This window comes from Pteropus medius, unplaced genomic scaffold, assembly GCF_902729225.1.
Source record: "Pteropus medius unplaced genomic scaffold, Ma_sr-lr_union100, whole genome shotgun sequence".
In the NCBI taxonomy this organism is placed as follows: Eukaryota; Metazoa; Chordata; class Mammalia; order Chiroptera; family Pteropodidae; genus Pteropus; species Pteropus medius.
In genome coordinates, this window is record NW_024352947.1 from 681,026 (window position 1) to 707,716 (window position 26,691).

Genomic DNA, 26,691 nt, shown 5'->3' on the forward strand with positions numbered 1-26,691 from the left:
AGGCAGGGGGCGGGGCTTCCGGCCGTGCGTCGACGTCGGCCGGCTGCAAAGGCACCTGGGCCGGCTCTCTCGCCGCCAGCTTACGCCGCTCCCCCTGTCCCGAAGCGGCCCTCGGTCTCCGCTCCTCGCATCGTCTGCCCTGACGACATGAGCAACAAAGAAGGTGGCGTCCTCGACCGCGCTGGGCCTTATTTACTGAAAGGGGGAGGCTCTCCAGCCTTATTTGTCGGAATTCCCCTTCCGCCGAGGGATGCCCTCCCCTTGCTGGCTCGGGGAGGGGGGCGTCCCGGGGGCTGTCCCGGCCACGCCGGCCCTCCTTACACCTCTCACCTTCTCAAACCCTCGAGCTGTTTTTGTAAATCTTAAAACAAAGGTGACTGCTCCGCCTCGTGCCAGGTCCAGGAACCCGTTGGAGGAGGCCTGGCCGAGTGAGCTTACGGTTTGGGGGCCAGGCAGGGCCGCTTCTGTGTCGGTCCGCCGAGGAAGCCTCTAAGGCCAGGACCTGTGGGTGTAAAGGAAGGAAGGGGTTTGCCTGCCTGCGTTGTGTTTTGTCACCTCTTGGTGATGGAAGAGCCCTATCCAACTTTTTTCTCCATCTCTACGTAAGGTTCAGGAGGGTTCAGGAAAAGGAAGCATGACAATTTCCCACATAACCAGAGGAGAGAAGGGAAGGATGTTAATTCCTCTTCACCCGTGATGTTGGCCTTCAAATGTAAGTTCTCTGTAACGTAAGTTGGCGAAGAGAACAAAAGGCGGTGACGATTGTTTAACCATCGTGCACGAGAAAACAGCACCTTAGAATTTAAGATGTGCACGTGTCCACGTTTTACTCTTCCTGGAGCTTTTGGATGGTGCTAGGTCGGCCATGACAGTCAGGATTGCAAACGTCTTGATCTTTTACCCTCTTACAGTTTAACGGGCAAACATCGGTTAATGAACACGAGACGTGCCATATAACTGAAAATCATGGTGTCCTTGATATGTAAATATATCAGGTGTGTGTACACTGCTTCGTGACTGGGAGAAATGCAACGCCAGGCGCTTTCGCTGTGCGGACATCTTAGAGGGTACGCACCTAGGTGGTCTGGCATGCCACTGTCACGGTATGCACTGTGCTTTTGTGCGACTGGCAGCAGGTAGCTTCACGCCAACGTCACCGCAAACACGGGAATGATGCGTTGTGCCACCACGTTAGGAAGGCTGTGACGTCCCCAGGTGGGAGGAGTTTTTCAGTCCCGTGACCTTATGTGACTGTCGTTGTATATGAGGTTCATCGTTGACCAAAACACCGTTATGTGGCACGTGACTATCAGGTGCACGTATAGCTCCGTACGTTTTACATTAATTTTTTAAACGCATATTGGGTTTGTTTCTTCAGCTAGACTTGAAGACGGACTGTGTTTTTGTTACGATTGGCACTTTGCGCAGTGGGAACTCCCGTTAGTAAATCATATATGTGTATAGGTGTATATGGATTCACAGTGTCCCTTTCCTCAGTCTAGTAACTTGGTCAGGTGGTTCCTCATTTCAAAGCAGAACACGAAACAAAATTCTTCCTCTCGTCCTCTCCACCGTCCTATACCTTATATTTTCTGTGGTTCAGGAACCTGACAGGGGCTTAGCTATTCTAACTGTTGACAAGTTAGGGCTTCTCCCAACAACCAGCTGTCAATTCTTCACACGGACTCATCCATAGTGTTGCTCGACTGTCCTCATGGCGTCTGGCTTTCCCCAGACAGAGCAAGGAGGAAGCCACGATCTCCTGTGTCCTAATCTCAGACATCATACGCTGTTACTTTTGCTACGTTTTATTTGTTAAAATTGAGGCAGTTTAAATTCTCCCTTATATTTAAGGAAAAGAGAATTAGGCACCACCTTTCAAAGCAAGGAGTGATTCGTGGACGTTTTTAAAACCACTGTAGCATCTACGGTGATCATCAGAGATGCGACAGTTGTGATTGAGGAGAGAGCGTATCGATACAGCTCCGTACTCAGTGGAAAAACCGCAGCAGACCAAGCGTTCTCCACCCTTGTGCTCCGACACGCTGTACGGAGCTGCTCGTTTCCAAGCATATTTTGCTGTTTTATGTTTCTGCCTAGTGTTTCACATGTAGTTTTTAAGCTTGGAATTGCTTCTAACTTGGTGCTCCCCTTGTCCGTCTGGTGTGCTATGGTTTCATTCAAGACCTAGCTCAAGTAGCTTCTTTTCTGTGAAGCCTTTCTGATATTTCCCTCCAGCAAACTTGATGACAAACATAGCAGTCATTCATTATCCATCTTTTCAGTCAAGCAGTATTTATTGAACATCTACTATGTTCTAGCCCGTGTTAGTGACCAAGAAGAATGTAGTTCCTACTTTCCTGAACCTTTTACGTATATTTGTAGAATGATCACATTTATATGTCTGTCTGCTACTTTACTAAGCTCCTCGAGGACGGGTACTGCCTTATTTAACTGTATTCATGGTATCCGCTTCACAGTGGTCATTACGTATTCATAATAAAGAATACATTTGATTATCTTGAAATACTAGGCACAATCTTAGCGTAATTATTATCTCAATAATAAAATACCAGGCGTATTTAGGTCCTTGTCAGCTATTAATTTGGTTAATAGTTTATTCAAGTTTTTGATTTTTTTTTTTAATTTATGCAAAACGCACCTGGGCGCATCTTAGGGAATAAGCATCCTGCTTGGTTTTTGGAATGACAATGCCGAAATAGAGTGGTAATGAAGTGTTAAGTGGTTTGTGGGTATTTCAAGACTAGGGCTTGAAAATGCAGACAGATGGTGTTATTAAAAGTTACAAACCTAAATTCTGGTTTCTTAGGGTTATATAGTATGTAGTAAGGTAATGAAAAAAAAACTTTGTTTCTTAGGGAGGTAGTTGGAAGTTATTTTTAAAGTAGTCAGGTGTGATAGTTTTGTGATCTCGTGTATAATAGACTTGTTTTTGTTTTTGGTTTTTTTTTTTACAATACGTATATCACGAGACTCTGAGCCGTAAAGCTCGGTTAAGGCGAATACCTCTGTTTAAAGAAAGAATGTTTTGGTTACTTAGAAATAAATAAGATGATTTTGTCTTTATTTTCTATAGCGTTAACAGAAGTTGCTCTATTACATATAGCAGTGATGTTATTTGATGGGCTTTAATTACGGAACATGCATACTTACGGTCATAATACTGTCTTCTTAGCATTTCAGCAGGAACTCGATGCAAGACATGACAAATATGAGAGACTTGTAAAGCTTAGTCGGGATATAACCGTAGAGAGTAAAAGGACAATTTTTCTCCTCCATAGGATTACGAGGTGAGTAAACATCTTCAAAATTTGTTGGTTTGATACGTATTGTGTTAAACACGTATATAAAGCATTACTCTATGTATCTATGTTATTAGAGTATGTATTAGAATATTCTGTGACTTATCGTGAACATTGGGATCAGAGGATGTTAGCAGCAGGCAGATTTTAAGAATAAACATTTTAATAAAAATAGGGAAAAATTCTTATTTTCAAAGCAGCTAGAGAGTTTGTGTTCTCTTAAGATCATCGATGTAGCCGTTTGTGAAAATATTAAATTTTTTTGGTTTATTAAAGCTTTACTTGGATGACATATGTGGAAATTTTAGTATGAGATAAATGTCGAAATCCGTTTAATTTGCCTTCCCACTCATTTTCCAACTCATCTCAGTCTGTCTTCTCACGACTGTTGAAATTGCCTTCGTTACCTTCGCGTTGCTGAATGTGGTGCACACTCAGGTGCTGTTGTCCTGGTTTACATTTTTGCAGCATATAATACTGTCGACTATGTAATTCTTTGAAAACGCCTTTTCCTTCAGCTCTATGACATTCTTCGAAGTTTCTTTCTCAAGGACTTATTTTTCTAGGTAGGCCGTCTATGTTTTATAGATTTGCTGGTCGCAAGTGAAAGAAACTAGCTTAAACTAGCCTGAGCAGAGGAGGGCCGTGAATTGCAAAGATTCAGGAATGTCTTCTGGATGCAACTGAGTGTCTCCATCTTGCATCTTCCCTTGCTCCGTGTATTTCATTGACCGGCTTTCTCTGCTTCTCTGTTCCACGTGGGGGTGGAAAGCGCCCTCGCTGCCATTCCTAGAGAGAGTTTCTCATTTCAAATTCCGAGTGCCTCTAGGAGGATAGTGGTGATTGGCTTTATACTGTGTATCTATGAAATATTTAAGGAAGACCAAATATAATTTATCATCTTTGTATTATTAAAAATACCGTTGAAGCATTCTGTTTAATAACATAACTTTTAAGGTAAGTCTCTAATATTTTTAATTTTTAGTCCATTAAGTGGGAGCAAATTTGCCATGGCTTCATTGGAATGTGGCATTGTTAACTATCCTACCTGACTCAAATTAGTTTTCGCTTGTTTTTTTGAACGAGTTCTCAGATAACTTGTACACACTGGGACTGTATTATGGAAAGAAGCAACACTTTTAATTATGAACATTTTTTTCAGTACAAATTGCAATTCTAAAACAATTGTCATCAGCATTCAGCAGTTTAAATAGAACTGTGACAGGAGAACTTAATGTTTTAGAAAAAGCCATGTTATTGCAGAAAGTCATCGTGTATATATTTGCTCACTGCAAAATAATAAACGCTCATTATAGTAATCTTAGAAAATAATCTTTAGAAAAATAACAAACGACAGAACAGTGAGGTTACTGAACGAAGGGAATCAGTCATGGGCCCTCAGCAGCTGCGAGCAGCGAGCAGCCCCACGTTTACGCGGCCTCGTCATGCTGGTGACCATTGCGTGTGGTCATTTTTTGATTAGTCGACAGAAAATGGTAAACTTTTAAAAACTACTAAGCTGCAGAAAAGTAAAAATACTTTATGAAAGAAATTAGCCAGCCAGAATACATGAAGATAACTGCAGTTAGCAGATTTCACATTTTATCTGCAGACTCATTTTCTTTGATAGGTATCAGTAGATATGTTTTCCTTCATCAGCGAGCTTTAGTAGTTTGTGTCTTTTCGGGGAATTTTTATATTTCCTCATAGTATTTCTTTACTATCCTTTCATTTCCCTAGGGTCTGTATGATGTTCCCTCTCTCATTCCTGATGTTGGTAATTTGTGTCCTCTCTTTTTCCTGATCTGTCTGGCTGTCGGTTTTATTGATCTTAAAGGACCAAATGTTGGCTTCACTGACATTGTCTATTTTTTTCTTTTCTGTTACACTCACTGATTTCTCTTTTTTCCCTTTGGATTCATTTGCTCCTCTTTTAAGGTGGAAACTGAGATCAGAGAAGAAACAGGTGATTTCTTCTTTTTAGTACCGGCATTTAGTGCCGTGAATTTTCCTTCTGGTGTCTGCGCTGTAGCTGCGTTCCATGAATTTTGATTTTTTTTTTTTTTCATTCTGTTTGAAAGACTTTCTCAGAGAGGTTCCTCAGCTCCACGTAGGTGTCTCGCTCCTGCGCTGTCACTTGGAAACTCTCCAAGCTGTACAATGGGACAGTTACAGGGCACATGTCCCTTTATTCACCCCCCTCAGGGACCTTCCCGTGCTGCTTGTTGTCCAGTGTCTGAAAACCATTGTTCTGTATGTATTTTTTCCTTTTCAGTCGTTTATGGTGGGAGGATAAATTCAGTCCAAGTTACTCAAATGTTGACTAAAAGCAGACATGTCTAGATGTCATATTTTTATGAACATAATTTTTCTTGTAGTTATCATAACATACAACTTTGTATGCTTTTTTCACTTAATAATGTTATAGCATTTTTCACGTTTTGCATACTTTTAATGAGCTCAGTTGTAGTTTTGAGTTAGGCGTTTTCGCGTACACTGTTTAGTGCTGTGCGTTAGTCGATGACTGGATCGGTTCAGCTTTTCGCTCTCAAGCAGCTGGCCGAGGTGCTGAAAGTTCCCTGTGTCTTGATCACAGTGCTCCTGACATGGAAGAAATCCTGACTGAATCCGAAAACAAGTTGGACAGTGTCAGACAGAAGATCCTGCAGGTGGCACAGGAGCTCTCAGGGGAAGACACGCATCAGTTTCACAGAGCCGTGACCACAGGTGGGTCCGGGTTCCCTTCGGTGCGGACGTGTCCTGTAAATGGCTTGTTACGTGATGTGCGAGTTGCATGAATTTTAATTGATGTGTGGTGAGATATCGTTGGCTTTAAACAATTGGGACGGCTGAACGGTAACGTAAAGGTGACCGAAAAACATAATTGGCTTTATCTTTCTAACTGTGTGGTAATAGCCATTGCTAGATTTTAATAAAGTGATTGAGAAAACAGACTTAACAGGATGGATTTATTCTTGAGTGCGTAGAGTGAATTCAGACGGGCACATCTCATTTCCCACCGCAAGTGTATCTCACTGGTGGCTCTAAGTTTCAGATTTAGTAGGAGCATGACAGAGAAGGCATCTCCTAGCCAGGTGGACCCAGGCCTCTCACAGGGTGACTCCCTACTGGGAATTTTAGGGTAGCACTGGATTTTATATTTAAAAAGTTCCGGGGAGTACTGGATCTCGGGGATCGTCACTATTTTCAAATTACTGTTAATCCTTGAACAACCCAGAGGTTTGGGTGCTGACCCCACCCACGCCCCCGGTGCAGTCAAAAACCTGCGTGAAACTTTTGATTCTCAAAACTTCACTACTAAATGCCTGCTGTTGACGGAAGCCTTACTGGTAAGGTAAACAGTCGTCGAACATGTATTTCGTGTGTTAGGTTTGCTACACGCGGTGTTCTTACAATAAAATAAAGTAAGCTGGAGGGAAGAGAATGCTTTTGAGAAAATACATTTGCAGAACTGTGTGAATTGAAAAAATCCTCACGGACGTTTGAAGGTCAGCTCTGCTAGTGCTTGATTCGTTTCCCGTCATCTTTTTCTCGACGTGAGTTCACCGACGGGAGATGCCGCAGAGTTCAGATGGATCCTGAAGTTTGCAGACACGTAGTCAAAGGACGATTGGTACTCACAGGAGTAAACGAAGGTTCTTTGTTTCTTTCTGTCAAACGCTGATTCTGCTGAGCTCAGGTCGGTGGGAAATGACTTCGTTTCGCGTTCGTTCAGCGTACGTCCAGTTTTAGTCTGATCATTTATAATTTCGGGACTTGGTTTTCAGAAATGTTGAGCTGTCGTATGTTTAAAAGTCTTTCATCGTTCAATAGTTTTGCATGTATGTTTTTATTGAGGCGTAATTGGTCTACAGCATTGTTATTTTCAGGTACACAGCGCAGTGGTTTGATACGTGTGCATGTTGTGACATGACCACAGTAAGTCTAGTTACCACCCACCGCCATGCACATTTGCAGAATTTTTTTTTTTCCTCGCGATGAGCTTTTAAGATCACCTCTCTTAGCAGCTTGCAAGTATACGGTGCAGTGTTAACTGTAGCCACCGCTCTGGCTTGGTAACTGGAAGTTCGTACCTTTTGACTCCCTTCGCCCGTTGCGCTCACCTCCCCCTCCTGCCTCTGGCAGCCACTTCACTGTCTTTTACTGTCAGTAAGAGAAAGTACCTGTACACGTCAGGTAAAGCCGGGGTGTGTTAGAAACTGAAGTGGTAACTCAGACGGTTCTGTGCGGAGTCATAGCTAATTCCCAAAGGAGATGCAGTCCCGTCGTCGTAATTTAGACTTTACTAACAGAGATTTGTTGTTTTTTTTTTTTTTAAGTAATAACACACGCAGTAAAAGATTCAATGAATTCAGTTCGTGTTGTCAGGCGGCACAGATTTGAACGTGGCAGACGTGGCAGGGTTGGGAGAGGGAACCGGTGGTTTCGGGGAAGAGGGGTGACGTGAAAGCCGGGGGAAGCCTCTGGAAGAAAATAGGAGAACATCTTCGTGACCTCATGGCAGGAAAGATTTTTTTCGAAAATGATGCAAATAAGCGTTACCTGCTAAAAGAAAAATAAATCAGTTGCATTTCATTAAAATTTAGAAATTCTGTTCGTTAAAAGACAGCAATAAGAAAAAAAAGGCAAGTGAAGTCTGAGAGAAGACACTGCAGTAAATCAGACGAAGGACTTGTACACAGAACACGTGAATTCCTGCAACCGGTAGAGAAGCCCGACACGTAAAAACGTATAAGAAACTCAGAAGCTTCAAAAAGGCAAATGTCAGGCGGCTAATAAGCATATGGGAAGGTGCTCAGCGTCATTACGCACTTGAGTGATGCAAACTAAAACCGCAACGAGACACCAGTCACTCGGCAGCGTGACTGAACGGTGATGGCCGACGAGACCACTTTAAAACCTTGGCTGCACCTAGCTGAAAAACGCGCCTGCCGTGTGGTCACTTTGGGTGTGTACCCGAGACGGGAGGCTCATGTCACCGAAAGGCACGTGCGGGAAAGCTCGTGACAGCTGTAGTCCTGACATGCTGAAACTGGAAAGTGTCCCGGTGTCCATCAGCAGGAGGACGAGTGGGTTGCGGCCTCGCTGTGCAGGCGAGAAGCGCCACATAGCAGTAAACTGTGACAAGCGTAGGCACGGCGAACATGAGTCTCACGTTGTGCTGGGCAGACAGATGCCAGAGAGCGTCTGCCGTACGATTCCATTCACGCAAGGTTCAGAGAGAGGCGAAATTAATGCAGGGAGATGAAAGGCAGGAATGCGGGTTCCTGGGGTGGGGGTCGGGGCAGAGGTAACCGACCGGAGGCTTGAGGGAACCTTCTGGAGCGGTAGAAATGCTTTATGCTTTGATCTGGGTGGGGTTACATAGATTTACCTGTATGTAAAAATTCACTGAGTTACACGTTTGAGATTTATACACTCTACCGTTTGTAATTTAGAATCTTTTTAAACAAGGAAGGTCACTATTGTCTGATGCGTTCTTAGCTCCTTTTCCCAGAGCAGGTCTTTGTATCCGGAGGCCACGTCACCTAACCCTCTTCTTGGCAGTCCTGTGGGGGACACGCGTGCCATGTTGAGTGTCTGAGAACGGTGACACCATCCTTGTTAATGATGCTCCTGGTCAGAATCCCTGGCGAGGAATCTCTCGGGTGCTCTCATCTCTGCTGGTCGGCAGGGGAGGTGATGTTCGTGACCACCGGCGCGGGGAGCCCCAGGGAATGGCCGCTGCGCCCTTCCCTCCCCTCAGGCCGTATGACAGCTGTCACCGCAGCGGGGAGAAGTCTGGGCAGGCAGAGAGTAGTGCCCGCTGTGTAAGGCAGGCAGCCGCGGGTCACCTCAAGGGCTGGAGGGTGCTGGGCGGGGGGAGCAAGCCGGATCTGTTTCTAGAAAGCCCTCGATCTGCAGAAGTCACACGGTCTATAAGTGTCTCGCTGTGTCAGTCGATGGGAACCCGTCTGCAGCTTCTGCATGTCAACCGGGGTGACCGAAGGCCAGAGCTAGAATAACTTCCAGGATGTTGATCGAGTTTTCCTGTCACGTCCTGCAGTGAATCTGTCACGCGAGTGTAATGCAGTAAAAGCTGACAGCAGTAGTCTTCACTTGTGACTTCAGGCCCTGCTTAAAACTTATGCATATTTACAAAAACTTGTGTGTTCTCACAGTGTTGGTGCTTCATGATAGGAAGTTGTATTTAGATTAAACTCCTCAATTCCATGGACTGCAGTTAAGCTCTGCAAATTCTGACAACTTAGTTCCCAGGTATCTGGTGGGACATCCCAGCTTTGCTTTATTTGGCCTAGAAATCGATTGTCCATCCTTCACTGAGCGAAGACTAGGGCAAGACTACACAAGGGCGGGGACCGTCCAGATAGTGACGCGGAGAGAAACCCAAGAAGTTGCGCTTCGCTTCAGAACAAAAGAAATGTGGGAAAAGGTGGAAGGGACCTTCCATCGAGTCACCAGGGTCCCCACGATGCGGAGGAGGAGCTGCAGGGAGGGCGGCTGTGCAGGGGTGCAGCCTTCAGACACCCCGCTTCACGGTGTCGTGGAGGATTGTTGTCACCACCGTGTTCTGTTTTAGGCCTTTGTTGATCATTTGTAATTTTTCTTTGAAAGTTCCTTTCTCGTGGATTAAAAATTTAAGGGTTCCCTATATCTCACTTTTCCGTAAGAAGTCTTCAAACACAGTTCTTTAAATTGAAGTGATAAAGAGGTTTTTTCTTAAAGTTAAGGAGTAAAGCAGATGTATCTGGGAGTTAAAATTTTGCTGACATTTTATTTGAGAAAGTGAGGTTATTTATAATTAGAGTAACGCCAGCGACACGATGCTCATGAATAGCTTGCTGCTTGCAATTGTTAAATGCTTGTTTTGGTGTTACTCCAAATAGTTGTTCTCTTGACTTGAAGATAAAACAGTTCTGGCATTGAACTAAAGGAGCGCTGTGCTTTTCTCATTAGGAGTAGGGCTGCCGGCACGCAGGGCGTCTCCCTGGGGGGCACTTGAGTGAGCTCCGACGCCCCGTGCCCTACTAATAACTGAACAGCAACACGGAGCATGGTCTGTTTTCTACACGTTTCTCATCAGAGCAGATTGCAGATTGTCCCAAGGGATGATGGTTAGACAGGCGAACGGATCATTAGTTGCTCGAAGTTTTTGTGCCTTCTCATGTTTTTTGTTTTTTTTCTCTCGTTGAAAAAATTAACAGTTGGGGGAAGATGTCCTCCATCTCGAAGAAAAAAAAAATTTGGTTTATTTATATCACTGTGAGAATGGTAAAAATCGTCATTTAATGTTGAGACATTTGGGTGCACGACTCTGAGTTCAGACCCTAAGGAGTATTTTAATTCGCTTACCCAAGCATGTGAAGGGTGGGTTAAGTGGTCGTTTGGGGCCAGTTCGGATTTTTTTTAAGCCATCCCTACGATGTATCCCTAAGGTGTAGATGTTATTTTTACCGCTCCATAAGTGGCGGCAGTTCGAGGCTCGTGGACGGCAAGCAGCTTGCCCGAGGTCACAGCTAGTAAGCGGCGCCGTGGCTTTCTCACCGTGTGGATTTACTTCGCCTGACTGATTTTAGAGCCTAAGCCCCAGTAAGGGCCGCTTCTCGCTTCAGCTCCCCGTCTCCCAAATAATAAGCTTTTCCTTGCCAACCCAGACCACGTAGCTCTTACGTTGCTTTTTTCCATAGCACTTAACACCCTTTGACGTACTGTGACATCTCCGGGCATGTTCTGTTTCTTCATTGTCTCTCTCCCCACTACAGTGTAAACTGCGAATCCCTACAGAAAGTTTTGTTGCCCTTGTTCACTCTTGTATCCCAGACACTTAATAGATGATCGAAAAGTGTCGACAGAATGAATACAAAACTTAGAAGGGCTTTTCTTTATCCGATGATTTGCTTTTGCACGTTCTTTCTAGATGTTAAATGTTTTTTTCAATTATAGTTGGCATTCGGTATTTATACTACTTTCAGGCGTACCATTACAGTGATTAGATATTTACGTAACTTATGACGTGATCGCCCTAATAAGTCTAGTACCTACCTGGCACCGTTCCTTGTTATTACAGTATTATCGGCTGTGTTCCCCATGCTGTACCATCCGTCCCTGTGACTGTTTCGTAACTACCAGTTTGTGCTTCTTAATCCCTTCCCCTGTTTACCCGTCCCGCAACCCCGCTACCGCCCGGAAACCCTCAACATGTTCTCCGTCTCCACGAGTTTGTTTCGTTTGCGTGCTTAATTTGTTCTTTAGATTTCACATGTAAATGGAATCATACAGCATTTGTCTTTCTCTGTCTCACTGCACTCGGCACAGTCCCCTCTAGGTCCATCTGTGCTGTTGCAGATGGTAAGATTTTATCCCTTTTTATGGCTGAGGAATATTCCACCGTATACACGCACCAGCTCTTCTTTATCCATCATCCACCGGTGGACACCCAGGTGGCCTCCCTTTCCTGGCTACTGTAAACAAAGCTGCAGTGAACGTGCGGATCACAGGTCCCTTCAAAGTCGTGTTTGGGTTTCTTTGGGTGAACACCCGGAAGTGGGGCTGCTGGGTCCTCCTTCGTCTCTTGTTAGAGCCTTCGTTTTAAAGTCTGTTTTATCTGGTATGAGATTTTTTTTTTTGTTTCCATTTTCACGAAATACCTTTCCCATCCCTTCACACTCAGCGTGTGTGTCTTTCGATCTGAAGCGAGTCTCTCGTCGGCAGCGCATGGAAGGGTCTCGTTTTCTTATCCATTCAGCCGCCTATCTTTTGATTGGAGCATTTAACCCATTTACATTTGAAGTAATTGTTGCTATTTGTGAAGTTATTGCCATTTTATTATTCAGAGTTTTGAATATGAATAATATTCACATTTTTTCTCTTCTTAGAGAAGTCCCTCCAAACTTTCCTGTAATACCGGCCTGGTGGTGAGGACGTCCTTTAGTTTTTTCCTGTCCGGGAAGCTCTTTATCTGTCCTTTGATTCTAAATGATGGCTTTGCTCGGTAGAATAATCTCGGTTGTAGGTTGCAGATTTTTTGACTGTTTTTTTGTTCCCTCCTAAGGAAGGCATGTTTCCAGGGGCATGTTTCCAGGGGCTGTTGCTCAGACTGATCGCAGAAATGGGATCAGGTGACTATCTGGGGAAGTTCTAAAGCTCGTTATATCCGTACAGAGGAATTTGACTTAGGTCCGGCGCACACACAGCAGAGCCGAGGCGGCGAGATCCGTGAGCCTCTGCAGCGACGGAAGAGTTTGGCGAAGAGAAGGGTGTAGCTTCAAGTTGAACGTATCTGTTTATGAGTGAGACCGAGCGTGCCACAGAGGCTAGTGTGGCAAAGCTAAGGACTGAAACAGATGTATAAACGCGACGTCTTGGTGGCTTCCCCAAATGGGAATTGTCTCCTTCTCGCTTGAGTCCAGGCTCTCTGCAGGGTGCCGTGAGTGTGCTCGGCCCACTTCGTCATTCGGGGACCCAGGATCCCGGGGATCTGCTCCCTCGGGACATGGTTTGCAGGTGGAAGAGGGAGCGTGGGTGGGGCCAGCCCTCGAAGGGGCCTAGAGCACTTCTGCCCACGCGTCACTGACCAGTCACGTGGCCATACGTACCTTCAAGGGAGGATGGGAGACACGGTCTGTTTCTGTGCCAAGGACTGTGAAATGCGTTTGGTAAATAGTTACTCTTCTTCTACCCAGCATGGTAATTTTATGTCTTTTGGGTTAATTGGTTTAATTTTTTTCTGAAAATATTTTAATGTGTTTGAAAGCATTCCTTTGTTTAATTTGACAATGATGTTACAACTGGAGGAGTGGTTTGAGGACATCTAGTCCCACGAGCTCATTTAGTGAAGGAGCCCAGCGATGGCCTTGGACTTGAACCCTGTGCGCGCGCACTTCCTGCCGGGCGCTTCCTCTCAGCTGTATTCAGTGCTTTGTTCTCTGATCGTTCGCTCCAAAGCCAGAGGCTTCCCGTGGAGACCTCAGATTCTGTGTCTGGTGAAAGACACTCACACAGCCTTAATTTCACCTAAATGTAAGTGAAGTAGATGTGGTTTAAATTCGCATTTTAACGTGAGTTAATTGAGTAAACAGTTTTTGTGACTCTTAATCACAGTTTCATAAGTATATGTATCATATTACAAACTTCTGTGACTACGAGAAAACCTTTCTCTAGGCATTCTTCTGGGTTACGAAAACTCAGCTGGTACACATTCTTCTTCGATGGATGTCTGGCTCACGTGACCTGGACTGGCCAAGCACGAGGAGGTCTTTGTGTCCAGTTCCTCTCTTCACCTTTGAACACTCCCGGTGCTTTTCTGAAATCCTGTTTCAGAAAGTTTCTCTCGAGCTAAGGGCTGCCGTTGGCAAGGATGAGCCAAGTAGGGAACGGGGAAGTGGGGTTCTTCCTGTTCGGACGTGCGCCCCGGGTCAGAGGGTCCTTGTTCCTCGACAGTCTGTCCTAATTTTAAGGGCTTAATAGGACAGTAAGTGAAAATGCCAGGTGTTGTGCACGCAGCCCTCTCAGGTGACAGTAATAGGCTTTGCGGTGGGTTCAGGACGCCCTGGCGGAGGGTGTGGGTGGCTGTCCCTGCACCTCGGAAGGTCTGCAGGGAGGGGATCTGCCCTGGGTCTTATTAAATGACCGAAGGGTAGGACACAATGCCACAAGTGCCATCAGCCACCTCCTCTCTCCTTTTCCTCCCTGTCTCCCCGTGAGAGTTAGAGGCGAGAGGATGAGGGGGCTGGAGGCCGGCTCTCCGGTCACCAAGTGACTCATTTTTATGCAGGAAGTCACGGGGAGGGTTTAATGATGTTCCCAGGAGCAAGTCACGCTCGCTCGGACAGGGCGTTACTCAGCTGCAGAGAGACAGATCAAACAAGGCCCCACAGCATGTACGAATCACGCGATTTGAGTTATCGGAATGATTTGAATAGTTTATGCCATATCTTATGTGACTTGGTAAGCAGTTTTATACTAAATGTAGTTTAGTGTAAGAGAATAAAAGAAATATTTAAAACCGGAGGTTTATATTTATATAACAAAATACGATTGTGGAAAGTAAATCTTTGCTTGGCACATATGCGTTGATAAATATTTGTTTTCTTTCCTCTGGAATTTAGCAGACTTGATCAGTGTGCTAAGACTTATTTTCATTTTGGATGAAAAACTCAGTACACTTATTTGCTCAACATACACCGTTAAGTTTTGCTGTTGGTAGCATAGTTGCATATACTTTGCATTTGATGTACATTTTATGTATTTGAGGGTGGATTTTTAGCAGACTGGCCTGTGAATCAAACCTAGATCTGATTTTACTTCAGCGTTTAAGCGATCTGGTAAAGATTACTTGTGAAAAAAAAATCAGGTGGTATCCTACAAATAGGAATGCAATTTTAAAAAGTTTAAAATTAACTCTTTTGAATCGTATCATTCAGCAGTCTTTTGTATAATCTCAAGGTTTTTACCGTTGATATCCAGCTATCACCACTCTCGAATTCCGGAATATTTTCATCGCCCCGAAAAGAAACCCATTACCCATTACCCCCTTCCCACCTCCCTTCCGGTTCCCCAGCACTCTCATCCCTAGGCAACCACGCACCCACCTTCTGTTGCCATGGAGTTGCCTATTCTGGGCATCTCATACGAGTGGAATCATGGAATGGTGTGTGGCCTTCTGTGCCTGGCTCTTTGCTTAGCGTAATGATTTCAGGGTTCATCTGTATCATGCCACGTATCAGGACTTTGCTCCTCTTTTGTCGCCGAATAGAATAATACTCCATCGTACATATGTACCACGTTTTGTTCATCCGTTCATCATTTTCTGGACACTCGGGTTTCTACTTTTCCGCTGTCTGATAGTTGCGAACATCCGCCCGCAGGTCTCTGTGTGGACACGTGCTTTCCTTTCTCTTGGGTGTACATCTAGGAGTGGAATCGCTGGGTCATGTGGCAAACAACTTTTAAAGTACTGAAAGCCTGGAAACAGAGTAGAGACGTAAAATCCGAATTTATAATGAAATGTCTGTTTTGTGTGTTTACCTTTATAAGTGGTTTTTGATGAAGATTTGGACTAAACGTGTATTGCTTAAATATTATAAGAATAAATAAAAATCATCAGAAGCCTTTAATGGGATTTCCTCGTATGCATTCTAATAGAGTGAGAAGAAAAATCAAAAATTCCATAAACGCAGCCTACAGCCTCCTCTCTCCCTGGCAGCTGTTCCTGTAAATATTCTAACTGGATTTCATCCAAGGTGAAGGCAGAAAGGAAAGGCATTGTTTGATGGGATATGGCAGTAGGTTGACATTTTTCACCTTGGGGATTATTCACTGAAAATAGCGGATGTCCTTTTCATCAGGTTGAAACGTAACTTGTTTAAACATCCTTTTACCTACATGTGACCAAAAACACTTTTCAGGGTTTTGGGCCAGGTGTCCTTGACCTTTTTTTATGGTGTGTCATGAAACCTAATTTCTGTGGAGCAAAAATGGTCACCTCATCTGCCAGTAACTTTAATCAAACACACCCCATGCACACCTTAAATGATGACTTCAGATACACTTGAAAATGTGGTGTTGGTAGCCACCCTCATTAATAGAGATCGACACCAGCGATGAATTTTGGGGACTCCTGTGTCCTGTTTTTTTTCCTTATAAAAAACAACCCAGACCACTCTAAGACCCCCAATTCTGAACGTCATCAGTTTGAACTTTCATCTTGTAAGGATGTTTCCCTCGTAGGGGACGTACATCCAAAGCGCTTTAACTGGAGTGCAGTGAGATAGTTCTGACCGCTTGAATACCTTTTAAAAAACTTTTTTGTTAAAGCGCTTACGGTTTTATAAAACCGGCGAGGAGTTGCAGGGGGAGATCGCTCTCAGCAGTTAGCTGAACTCCGGGGCCTTTTCTGTGCGGGGTTCTCTCTGGGGCGGGGGAGGGACAGTCGCAGGGGTGTGGCCTTTCCCTCTGTTCTGTGTGCAGGATGTGTGACGTGCAGCTGCAGCCGGCGCAGGGCTGGCTGGTGTGCGCCTCAAAGTTCAAGTCTCTCGCGGGTTTGAGGGAGCGAGCGCTGCCTTCATTGGCTTTATCAAAACGTTTAAACTCTCTTTAGCGGAAGAAGAAGATTCGAGAGAGGGCAGCACAGACGCAGAGTTTCATGGGGTCGGGAGGAACTGGGGATCAGGTTGGGTAAGGCCTGGGCGAGGGGGAGGGCCACGGGCACGTCCTCCGTGGAGTCGCATGCGAAGGAGCAGGCGAGGTGGCAGGAGCACGAGCCTTTGACTCAGACACGTTTTCCGTTACTCTCTGTGTGACCCGGCTGAATTGTCTTAGTTCTTGAGCCTCAGCGTCGCCCGTTCGTAGAGGAAGGACAGTAATACAGCCACACGAGGTTATAACGAGCGTTAGGAAGACGGACACGGAGTACATCGTCTCACATGTGTTTGACACCCAAGACTTGGTAAAGTGCTGCGGATGTTTTATCTGTGTGTTTTAAAAGTGTCATTGGAGGCCTCTGGGCGTGCACCCAGAAGAGTTGAGAGCAGGGACTCGAGCAGACGCTTGTACACCGTGTCCATAGGAGCGTCGCTTCTGGTGCCCAGAGGTGGGGGCAGCCTGAGTGCCTAGCGACAAATGAGTGCATGAACAAAATGTCGTGTAGCATACAGTTGTCATTCAGCCTTAAAAGGAAGGACGTCCGACGTGGGTCAGCCTCGATGTGACGCTGAGCGAACATAGCCAGTCCCAGAGGGACACGGACTGCACGGTTCCACTTAGTGGCTGTGGTGAGTGTTCGAGGCACAGCGCGGGCAGGAGCATGCCGGCCGTCGGGCTGGGGGGACGCAGCAGGTCGTGAACGGGTGCAGAGTTCGGGTTGCACGATGCAGACATTCTGGAGGTGGCGGTGGCAGCTTCCGGCAGTGAACGCGCTTAGCGCCCCAGAACTGTGCCCTGAAACCGACTGGGATGCTACATTGTTATGTTGTTTACCCTATTTGGTGAGTTTACTTTCATATGCGTTTGTTTTTAAGACTGCAAGTATTTCAGCAACGAGATTTTCCTTTTTTAATCATTCGCCAGCGCTCTGTTGCAGGAATGCCCTTCCTGGCTGGTCGCCGTGCACTTGACCTTTGCTGAGATGGATGCTTTTTTTGGACATTTCTGTAGAGTTCATGCCATTCGAAGTTTGCAAAGCACCATGGCGATCGTGGTGCTGAGCGCTTCCGTTTTGTGAAGAGACATAGGCCCGGGAGTTGGCCGTACTTAGCGGACCTTACGAACGACCCCTTACTTCTTTAAGCGTTATTGAGTCATTTTTCACGCTTTGAATCGGCTCAGGCGGGTGGGACACGCGTGGACTCGGACGTGTTTTCTGCACGCGGAGGGAGTGGGCTTTGCCACACGTTGCCCTGCACTTGGCCTGTCCTGTAAGCAGGGCTGTGCCGAGTCCGGGACCGGTTTTGGAAAGCAGAGTCCGCTTTGTCGTTGCTTGCGCTCCTTTTGATTCTCGCTCCCTGTCCTGTTGCCGAATCGTGAAACTTAAAATCGCTTCTCTTTCACTGTGCGAGGCGTTTCAGCTCCGTGGTTCCTGCCCTCAGGTGCGCTCCACATCTACCGTGTGTGTGCAGACGCTCCTTAAGGGCTCCGTTAGATGAAGGGGCAGCGCCCTGGGTGCTCCCGCCACGCAGCGCAGCCTCGGTCCTTGCGCAGGACCGGATGCTCAGACACGACCCCGCTGGATCTCTGCGCGGGGTAGAGCAGTCGAGCAGCGTCGGTCCCACTGGAAGCGCCCGAGCCACTTTGCGTAGAATGTGGAGTTGGTTAGGATCCTTTTGATGTTGAGTAGCGAATTTCCCCCGTTTCTCGCTGTCTGTTTATAATCATGTTATGTGTATCGTATTTTAGCTTCTTATGTCTTGATTGTATTTTATGTCTTCAAGATAGACATTTCCCTACTTACTGTTTTATAAAACAATTTATAATTGCTCTTTCAAAAACGGGCCCCCCCCTCATTTCGCCGCACGTCTTTGTGCCAGGCGTCATGTTAGGCCCGGGATCCAGCAGTGAACAGGGCAGTTGCGTGGTGCCCATCTGGCAGGGGTGGCGTCCGGCGTTCAGCGGGCTCTGGCAGGTTTGAACACGGTTGGTGCTGTGCAGGAAGGTGCTGGCCGGGGTTCGGCTTGGAGTCGGTGGCCCCAGGGACAGCTTCTCAGGAAGGGGGTTTGGCAGGAGGGCTCTGAGTGATGGTGCAGGAGTGGGGCGCTGGGGACGAAGGCTCCCTGTGAGGGAGGGAGCCGCAGGGAACCCCGAGGCAGGGGCTGTGCGGGGAGAGCCCGGGAAGTGGAGGCAGCAGAGGGTGGTGTCGGGGGGCAGCTGGGGTCTGCGGATCCAGCTGAAGCCGCCTCTCGTGTGCACGCCCGCCGTTCCACCGTTAGGGGTCTCCAGGCCGAAAAGGATGGATGGGTGGGTGGGTGGATGGATGGATGGATGAATGGATGGATGGATGGAAGGAAGGGAGAGGATGGATGGGTGGGTGGGTGGGTGGATGGAGGTTTTGATGCATTGAATTTAAGGAATTGGCAGATTGCTTCTTTGGCAAACCTCACCTTTTGTTCTCAAGGCCTTCAGCGGACTGGAATAAGTGGGCTCCCTCCACCGTGGGGCGTGCGTAATCTGCTTTACTTAGTCTCTCAGTTTAAATGTTAATCACGTCTAAAAAGTACTTTCACAGCCACATCTGGACTGGTATTGGACCCAACAGCTGGGCACCGTCGCTAGCCAGTTTGACACGCGAGGTCACAGCCAGCAGGGAAACAGGGTGCAGGGGGAATGGTGTCCTCTTTGTCATGTTCATCAGGGTCCAGACAGGGAGCAAGCTGCACAGGCACTGGATGGGGGACGTCTGATAGAAGGCATTGCCCGTGCAGGGGTTACCTGGTGAGAGGGGTCCAGGGGTGCCAGACGAGCAGCGGCCACCGCCCGGGACGGGACGAAGCAGAGCAGCAGGGGAGGACTGGATCTGGCAGGAAGCCCCCCCCGGCTGTCGCCCCGGTGGACGGCCAAGGAGTGTGCCGAGGCGTCGAGCTGGGGGAATTCTCTGGAAGACTGTCTGTGGGGTGGAGCCACCCCCCGAATCCCCGAAACTCCCTACCCGAGGAGGTGGCTCTCTGGGAAGCCGCCCCGAGTCCAAGGGAAGCCGTCCCCAGGGTGGTGCCGCACACGGAAGGCCGCGGGGCCCACACTGCCGGGAGGGAGCTGCCCCGCCCCGCTGTGCTCCCAGTGCCTTTGCCCCAAGTTCAGTGCTGTGCCCCCCGGCGAAGGGCAGCCGCCTCCGGGCCCACCGTCACCATCCGAAACGGCGGAGCCCAGAGGCGCAGGCTGGCGAGGGGCGCGTCTTGTCAGTCTTGTAGCTCTGTCCCTTGTTCTGTGACGGTCGTAATGACGGACGTCCCCGTGCATCTCGTTGCGCTCATTCTGCAGAGGTCACACGCTCGAGCATACTTAGGGACGTGGCGTGCGGTCCTTAAGATTTGCTGTTTGCTTTTCGCGCAGGAAGTATTTCTGGACGGAAATGAAAAATACAGACTGTCTTTAGGGAAAGGCACTGGGTGGTCGCCTGTCTATCAAACGACAATTTCAGGTATTTTTAATTGTGAATAAAACGCTGTCACGTTTTGTCAGACTCAGCTCTCGTGCCGCGTCTCGGCACGCCGTGGCCAGCGCACAGGGCCCTGCTCCGCCACGCTCCCCTCCCCCGCCAGCTGCAGGCGCCTGCTTTCCCACCTCACGGTGGCGTCGTCTGTGGCTGCAGTGAGTCGGGATATTTTCATTGAGGTGTTTCCTCCTATTGCCATCAAAACTGGGTCATCCGTTTCCCTTTCTGCCTTTGGCCCTCGTCTGGCCTTGGACGCAGTGGCGCACGTGGTCAGCCTTCTCGGCCCTGTGGCCGCCGAGCCCAGCTTCAGCGCCCGCTCCTGTGGGGTGGCGTGAGGGGCGGGACCCCTGTCACACGAAGCGTTAGGCAAACGCCGATGATTCTACTGAGTTCCGGTCGGAGTGTTCGCTCCACAATCAGAATTCGTTCTTGCTTTTACGTTAAAGCCTTCAAAAAGAAGACTAAGATACTTTCTTAACCTGACAGTAACGGTAATCGTTTTAAAAAAATGCTTTCTCCCTGAATCACCTCATAAATGACAGCGTAATAAAATAAGGTTGAAATCGTGGCTCTAGAAGTTAGTTCTGTAACACTTGTGAAAGTGTTTATAGTACTTTTGACCTTTTCCAAAATGTATTTTTCATTCAGCGTGAATTTTTTACAAGTTACGTCTGGTACAAAACTATTGCTCGTTAGCTTTTTTCTTTAACTTAGACTGCTAAAGCAGAAAGGAGTTATCTATGAGAAAAGTACGAGGGGAAAAACAGTATTTTGTATTTTCACACTAGTCTGCATTATTTATAGTGCTTTTTACTTAGAATTTTTAGAAGGCTGAAAACGATCTTTAATTCTGTTTCACACGATTGTTTATTTTGCTGCTTCAGGGAGAAGAAAATAATCCGCTATATAATGTTCATTAAAGCCTATCGGGATTTTCATAAAAAGCCCTTTTTAAATTCTTAAAAATTTTTTTCTAAGAATCAGTGACATTTCTCTGTAGGAAAGAGTAGATTTTTAAGACTAATGACTCCTGAACTAGAAGAAGAAGTCACGAGTGTGTCCTCGCGCGGTCTGTGTGGCTCAGTCTCAGGAGCACGTGCCGTGCTCCGGTCTAGTCCCCGTCCCCCGGTGACCGCGCCCTGCGTGTTGAGTCCCGGCCCGTGTCGAGCTGGCTGGCCGTCGCCGGCAGTGTTTTCTGGGGACGCGCTTCTCGAGGGAGTGATGGTCCTTCGTAATTCTCTCGGTTGGTCTTTCAGGACTCCAGGAGTATGTGGAGGCTGTCACTTTCCAACACTTTATCAAAACACGGTCACTTATCAGTATGGATGACATTAACAAGCAGCTGATATTTACAACAGAAGACACCGGGAAAGAAAACAAGACCGTAAGAACCGAAAACGCTGTTTCATGTTGATTACCGCGTGTGTGTCACAGCCCAGCGAACGTGGGGAGGTTTCCTGGCTTGTGGTCAGGACGTGGTCGCTTTCTGCAGCGAGGCTGTGCGCCCACCGGGGAGGGTCGTTCTGCCCCTGCACCTGGAGGGTAGGACATGCTGCTGAAGCGCAGCCGCGTGGCGGCCGTGCGGTCACTCGTTTTACTGTGTGTGTCTGTGTGTCCTTTGTACTCACAGCCTCATTTCATCCTTCTGTTAACCTGGGAGGGAAGAGTCACCACCCTCATTTTAACAGAGGGAAGCGGGCGTTGAGAGTTTGAATAACGTGTAAAAAGCCACACAGAAAGCCACACGACCGCTGAGGGTTGACAGCTGAGCTCTGAGGCCAGTTGTCGTGAATCGGCACCAGCCCCGTGCCCGCCCTGCTGGTGCTTCTCAGAGGATCTGCCTCCAGGGAGCGTTTCGAAGGCTCTGACTTAAAGGTCGTAAACTGGGCAGTGTGTGGCACGTGACACACAGCCCTCGCAGCCGTCATCACAGAGGTCAGCGTAAAGTCTCCGTGACGCAGGGGGAGCCGCGAGTCCCTCGCTCGGGTCTTAGTGCTCGGCGCCGAACACTGCGTGGCTCTCCTGAGGCAGGAAAGAGAGAACTTGCAGTTCGAACTTTCACTAGATGCTGTCTTTCCCTGGGTTACAAGATGTGATGTTCCAGCAGTGAGCCGTGAGGGTTTGAAAATTTTATGTTTCCCGAGAGAATGAGTACACTTAAAGACAAGATGATAGTGTTTTTCTTTATTTTTTACCCCTTTTCTTTGTTTCAGTATTATTTTTAAACATTGCTCAAAAAGAGTCAGGATACGGAGGCAGGAGAGAGAAGCAGCTGTAGGGATAGGGTTTTCTGAACTATCAACTAAAACGTTAATATTGAAAAGTGAGAATTTGGCTCGACACATGTCACACTCTAAGGAAGCCAAGTCTGTTCTGTTTTTCACATGGTAGGAAGTTTATTAAGGAAGAAGTTAATTTTGAGAAGTAAAGTTTCTCCATATTTTTGATTCATTTGGTGCAGATCGAGCTCCAGAAAGAAAGGAGCCTCGCCAGCCCAGCTTCCACCTCTGCGAAGGGGCCGCCGGGCCTTCCCTCAGGTTCCCTCGCAGTGGGCGGATCGGGCCGGATGGGAACGAGAAACTGAGAGTAAATGCAGATTTCGAGAACAGATAGTAAATTATTCTAAGATTACGGCATCATAATATTCAGAGACACTTCAAATCGTTAAGACCATATTCACAAATAATTTTTCCTTTTAACATTGAAGATTCTTGGTGCTCAAAATTCTGGGAATTTTGCCCGGATATGCCTGTTGAGAGTATTGTGAAACCATTTAATTTTAAAGAACCTTTTATTATGAAAAATTTCAAACATGCTGAAAAGTAGAGAGAATAGTAACAGATGAACACCTGTAGACCCACGACCTGTGTTCAGCCTTCGTTAACATTTTGCCATAATGTGTCATCTAAATATTTTTTGCTAAGTCTCTTTAAATTATGGCTGTCATGCTATCTCACTCCTAAATACTTCAGATCCATCTAGAAAACCTGCATTTTAAGTAATTTTCTTTTTCCTAGTCCGAATATACATTATCAGTAAAGCAGAATTTATTTCCTTGATAATTAGTTGAAATTCGTTCTTTTTTAACATGCTTTTTCCTCCAAAATCAACTTCTTAGTTTTAACAAGGGAACTCCTTCCTGTCTAATGACAGAAATAAGAGTATCTTTTGAGCACAAAGAATTTTTATGAATGACCCGTGAAATTCAGCTCCCCTCCCCCTACCGCAATCTAAAAAACGCCAGTTCTCCAGCAAACAAAGCGTAGCAGGTACGTTTATGGCACGATGTAATTTCAGAGGCATCAGTAATTGGGGAGCCCGCGTGGGGTACTTGCCTGAACCAGCTGGAGTACCTGTGGCGATACTGGGACCCCATTTGTCACACTTTACGTTGAGGGATCGGGCCGCGTGGGCCCCGAAGCGTAGTCCAGCGACGTTAAGTGACGTCAGTACTGAAATTGGACTGTCGTTTCCTTACTTGATTCTCAGCGACGCCCCGTTACTTAGAGAGTTCAGATTGCTTCACGTGACTTTCCGTCGCTGTCCGTCCTTCCAGACTCATCCTGTGCCGCTGCTTTAAACTTTTTCACTAGTTTCTCAAACGTACAGCACAGTTCCCACCTCCACACCTTTGCAGACCCCTCTGCCTAAAGCGTCCTGGGGTGATGGCAAGTTTCCCTCGCTGAGTGTCATGCAGATTTTTCAGTAATAATTTAAGCATCGCCTTGTCAGAGAAATTCCAGTGGAGAGGAGACGGTTGTGGTGGTGGCGACGGTGACAGCTAACATTTACTGAGTGTTTACTTGGGTTGGGCACGATGCCAAGAACTTGGTACATGTCATCTCGTCCTTGGAATAAACCTCTGAGGTAGACACTGTTATCCCGTTTTACAGATGAGGAAACTGAGGTTTTAGAGAGATGCAATAACTTGCCCAAGGGCATACACCCCGAAGCAAGGTCCTGGAAGAGGTGGGAGGAGATGGGTGAAGGTCATTTGGAAGAGGAGGGACAAGCCATCACCTGAGACTGGAGGATAGAAGGTAAAGGTGGGTGTGGCTGTCAGCAAGCTTGCCTGCTTGTCGTAGGGGCGAGGTCATTGAGAGCGCTCGTGCCAAGGGATCTGGCAAGTGACCGAGCTGTTGACAAGAGGCAGCATCCTCTGCCGAGAGTGAGGAGGTTTGGGGTTGAGTAGGGGGCTGAGGACAGTGCCGGAGGTCTGGACAGAACCGCCCGAGGGCCAGTACAGGGCTGGGAGGAGCGGGGGTGACTTGTGGCCTGACGGACTCCGTGTGGTTTTGATTTTCGTCATCGTGCAGCTCAGTGGCGCTCAGCCCCTCGAGTAAAGCACTCAGGAGAGTGGGTTTTGATGCCGGTTCAGGGCTGTGATTTTGCTGGGCAGATGCGGTAGAAAGTAGGCCCGTCCAGCCGCCCAGGAGGGTGGAGCAGGAGAGAAATCGGCCCGAGGGTACCGAGGGCAGGTCGGAGAGAGACTAGGGAGGGGCCGAGTGACCTGGTGAACAAGCGGGTCGCAGACACAGAGGGCCTTATGGTCTGTCAGTAAGTGGATGTCTCGCAGGGAAGTAATTAGACCTCACTTAAGAACGTTTTTGTTTCTTTTGTGTGTCAAGTGAAATTGGAAGTAGTCGAGTTTATAGTAACACAGTATCGATTGTCTTAAAGTAATTTAGTTCAGCTCCCCTTCCCCAGGGCACGACTGACTTGTCTTGTAACAATCGCCAGTGGTCATTAAACAAAGTAAATCTCTTTGTTCAGAGAGGCTGGGTCTGGCCGATCTGCTGCTAATTGTGAGCCTTACAGTAAATGCGATGCGTGCGTGTTCACGCTTTCTCACCGTGTTTTCTCTGTGTGTGTGCGTGTGTGCTTTTCTCCCCAGCCCTCTTCCGATGCTCCAGATAAACAGTGTGGTCCTTGGAGACTGAAAGTCACACCCGTCGACTACCTTCTGGGAGTGGCAGATTTAACTGGAGAATTGATGCGGATGTGTATTAACAGTGTGGGCAACGGGGACATCGCCACCCCCTTTGAAGTGAGCCGGTTTTTACGGCAGGTTTACGATGGCTTTTCCTTCATTGGCAACACCGGGCCTTACGAGGTCTCTAAGAAGCTGTACACCCTGAAGCAGAGTCTGGCCAAGGTGGAGAACGCTTGCTATGCCCTGAAAGTCCGGGGGTCCGAAATTCCAAAGCACATGCTGGCAGATGTCTTCTCAGGTAAAACGGAGATGATCGATCGAGAAGAGGGCATTTCGTAGAATAGCGTCAGTTGTGATTCTCTTGAGAACTCCTGAGGCAGACCCATTTGTAAGACTGTTATTTAGTATTTTATTTGACTTGATTGTGGCTTTTACCTAGAAATCTCTCAGTTGTACTTGTTTTAAATTATATAGAAGCTGCACATAAAATTATCAAAACGAGTCGTTTCTTTTACTCATGAAAGTTCGCATACAGATGTTGGCACATGTGCCCGTTTGAGTTTGTGCGGGCTAAATTTCATCACTCACCTTTGTGATGTGACATTGCGGCAGTGCGCATTTTTGCCATACTCGTTTTAATTTACTTTGTGTGAATTTGGGAGTGGTAATAGTTAGTGGGAGACATTTATAATTTATGTTGCTGATTTTGTTATAGAAAAGATTTCTTAGACATCTGGACTTGAGGTTTTTGTATAAATTTCTTGGTAATATTGTGCCGAGCCTCCAAAAGAGGCTTATTTCATAGAACGGAATTAAAAATTCCTAAGTGATCAGTATAATTTTATGAGGCATCGTAGGGAGAATTCACATTATTATATTCTAGCTAATTTTAGGCCATTTTGAATCCATGTGAAACAGCCTTCCAGAAAAATTGACGGATACCCAGACGTTGGTTTCTACATTTAACTTTTTTATCACAGGAAGTCGGGTAGAAAGTTGGAACTAACATTGTAATATTTTCACTGGTGTTCGAGCTGAATTATATACTTGTACATACAACCGAAAAGCTTTTAGTAGTGATTAACAATTTTTTTCTGTTCATTATATTACAGTAGGCATGTTCGGAGGCTTTGCTATTCTAGCATCTATAAAAATTACATTTAAATAATTGTAATGAATTTTTGAAATTTTTGAAATACTAAGTAAATCCAAACCTTTATAGTTGTCCACTTTGTTCATCGATAGTATAGTATAAAAAGTTGCCAAAGAAAAACGTATCACGTACAATTCAGCAATAAGACAATTGTCAGCGCGGCCGGGACTAACAGCGGCAGCCTCTGGCTCTGTCGGGGTTGGACTTCGCCTGCTGAGATCGGCTGCGGACCGTCCCTGCGACGTGACACGTGACACTGGTGGCCGACAGCCAGACGCTTCCATTCGTTCCTGTGAGTTTTGAGAATCTAGATACTGGATTTTATTTTTGGAGAGAGTAGCTGCTCTGTGTGTAAAGGCTGATTCTTTGAAAGTGTAATTTTCTTGGAAAATAAACCGTAGACAGGCCTGATAACTTCGGTCGGTTGGATGGTTTTGGGGGTCAGTGAGTTTTTCCGGGCTCCCTGTTTGGAGATAATGCTGCCGAAGTGTAGTCCCGTTACGTATTTTTGTTTCTTCTGTCCCTTGATGTTAAATTTGTGTTCAAGTAATAATAGATTGATGAATATCTTAGAGTTGTTAAAAGCTGAAGTCTTTGATTAAAATATTGAAACATAAAA

General features: G+C 46.7%; 1 protein-coding gene across 1 annotated transcript; it reads left to right on the forward strand.

Annotated features, from left to right (window-relative positions):
• The first annotated feature begins 6 nt into the window (after nt 1-6).
• TSNAX (translin associated factor X) lies at nt 7-26,691 on the forward strand. The gene is made up of 6 exons (XM_039850411.1): nt 7-163; nt 608-712; nt 3,197-3,311; nt 5,920-6,050; nt 21,243-21,370; nt 24,881-26,691. The coding sequence occupies exons 1-6, from the start codon at nt 148-150 to the stop codon at nt 25,256-25,258; spliced, it is 873 nt and encodes a 290-aa protein (XP_039706345.1). The 5' UTR covers nt 7-147; the 3' UTR covers nt 25,259-26,691.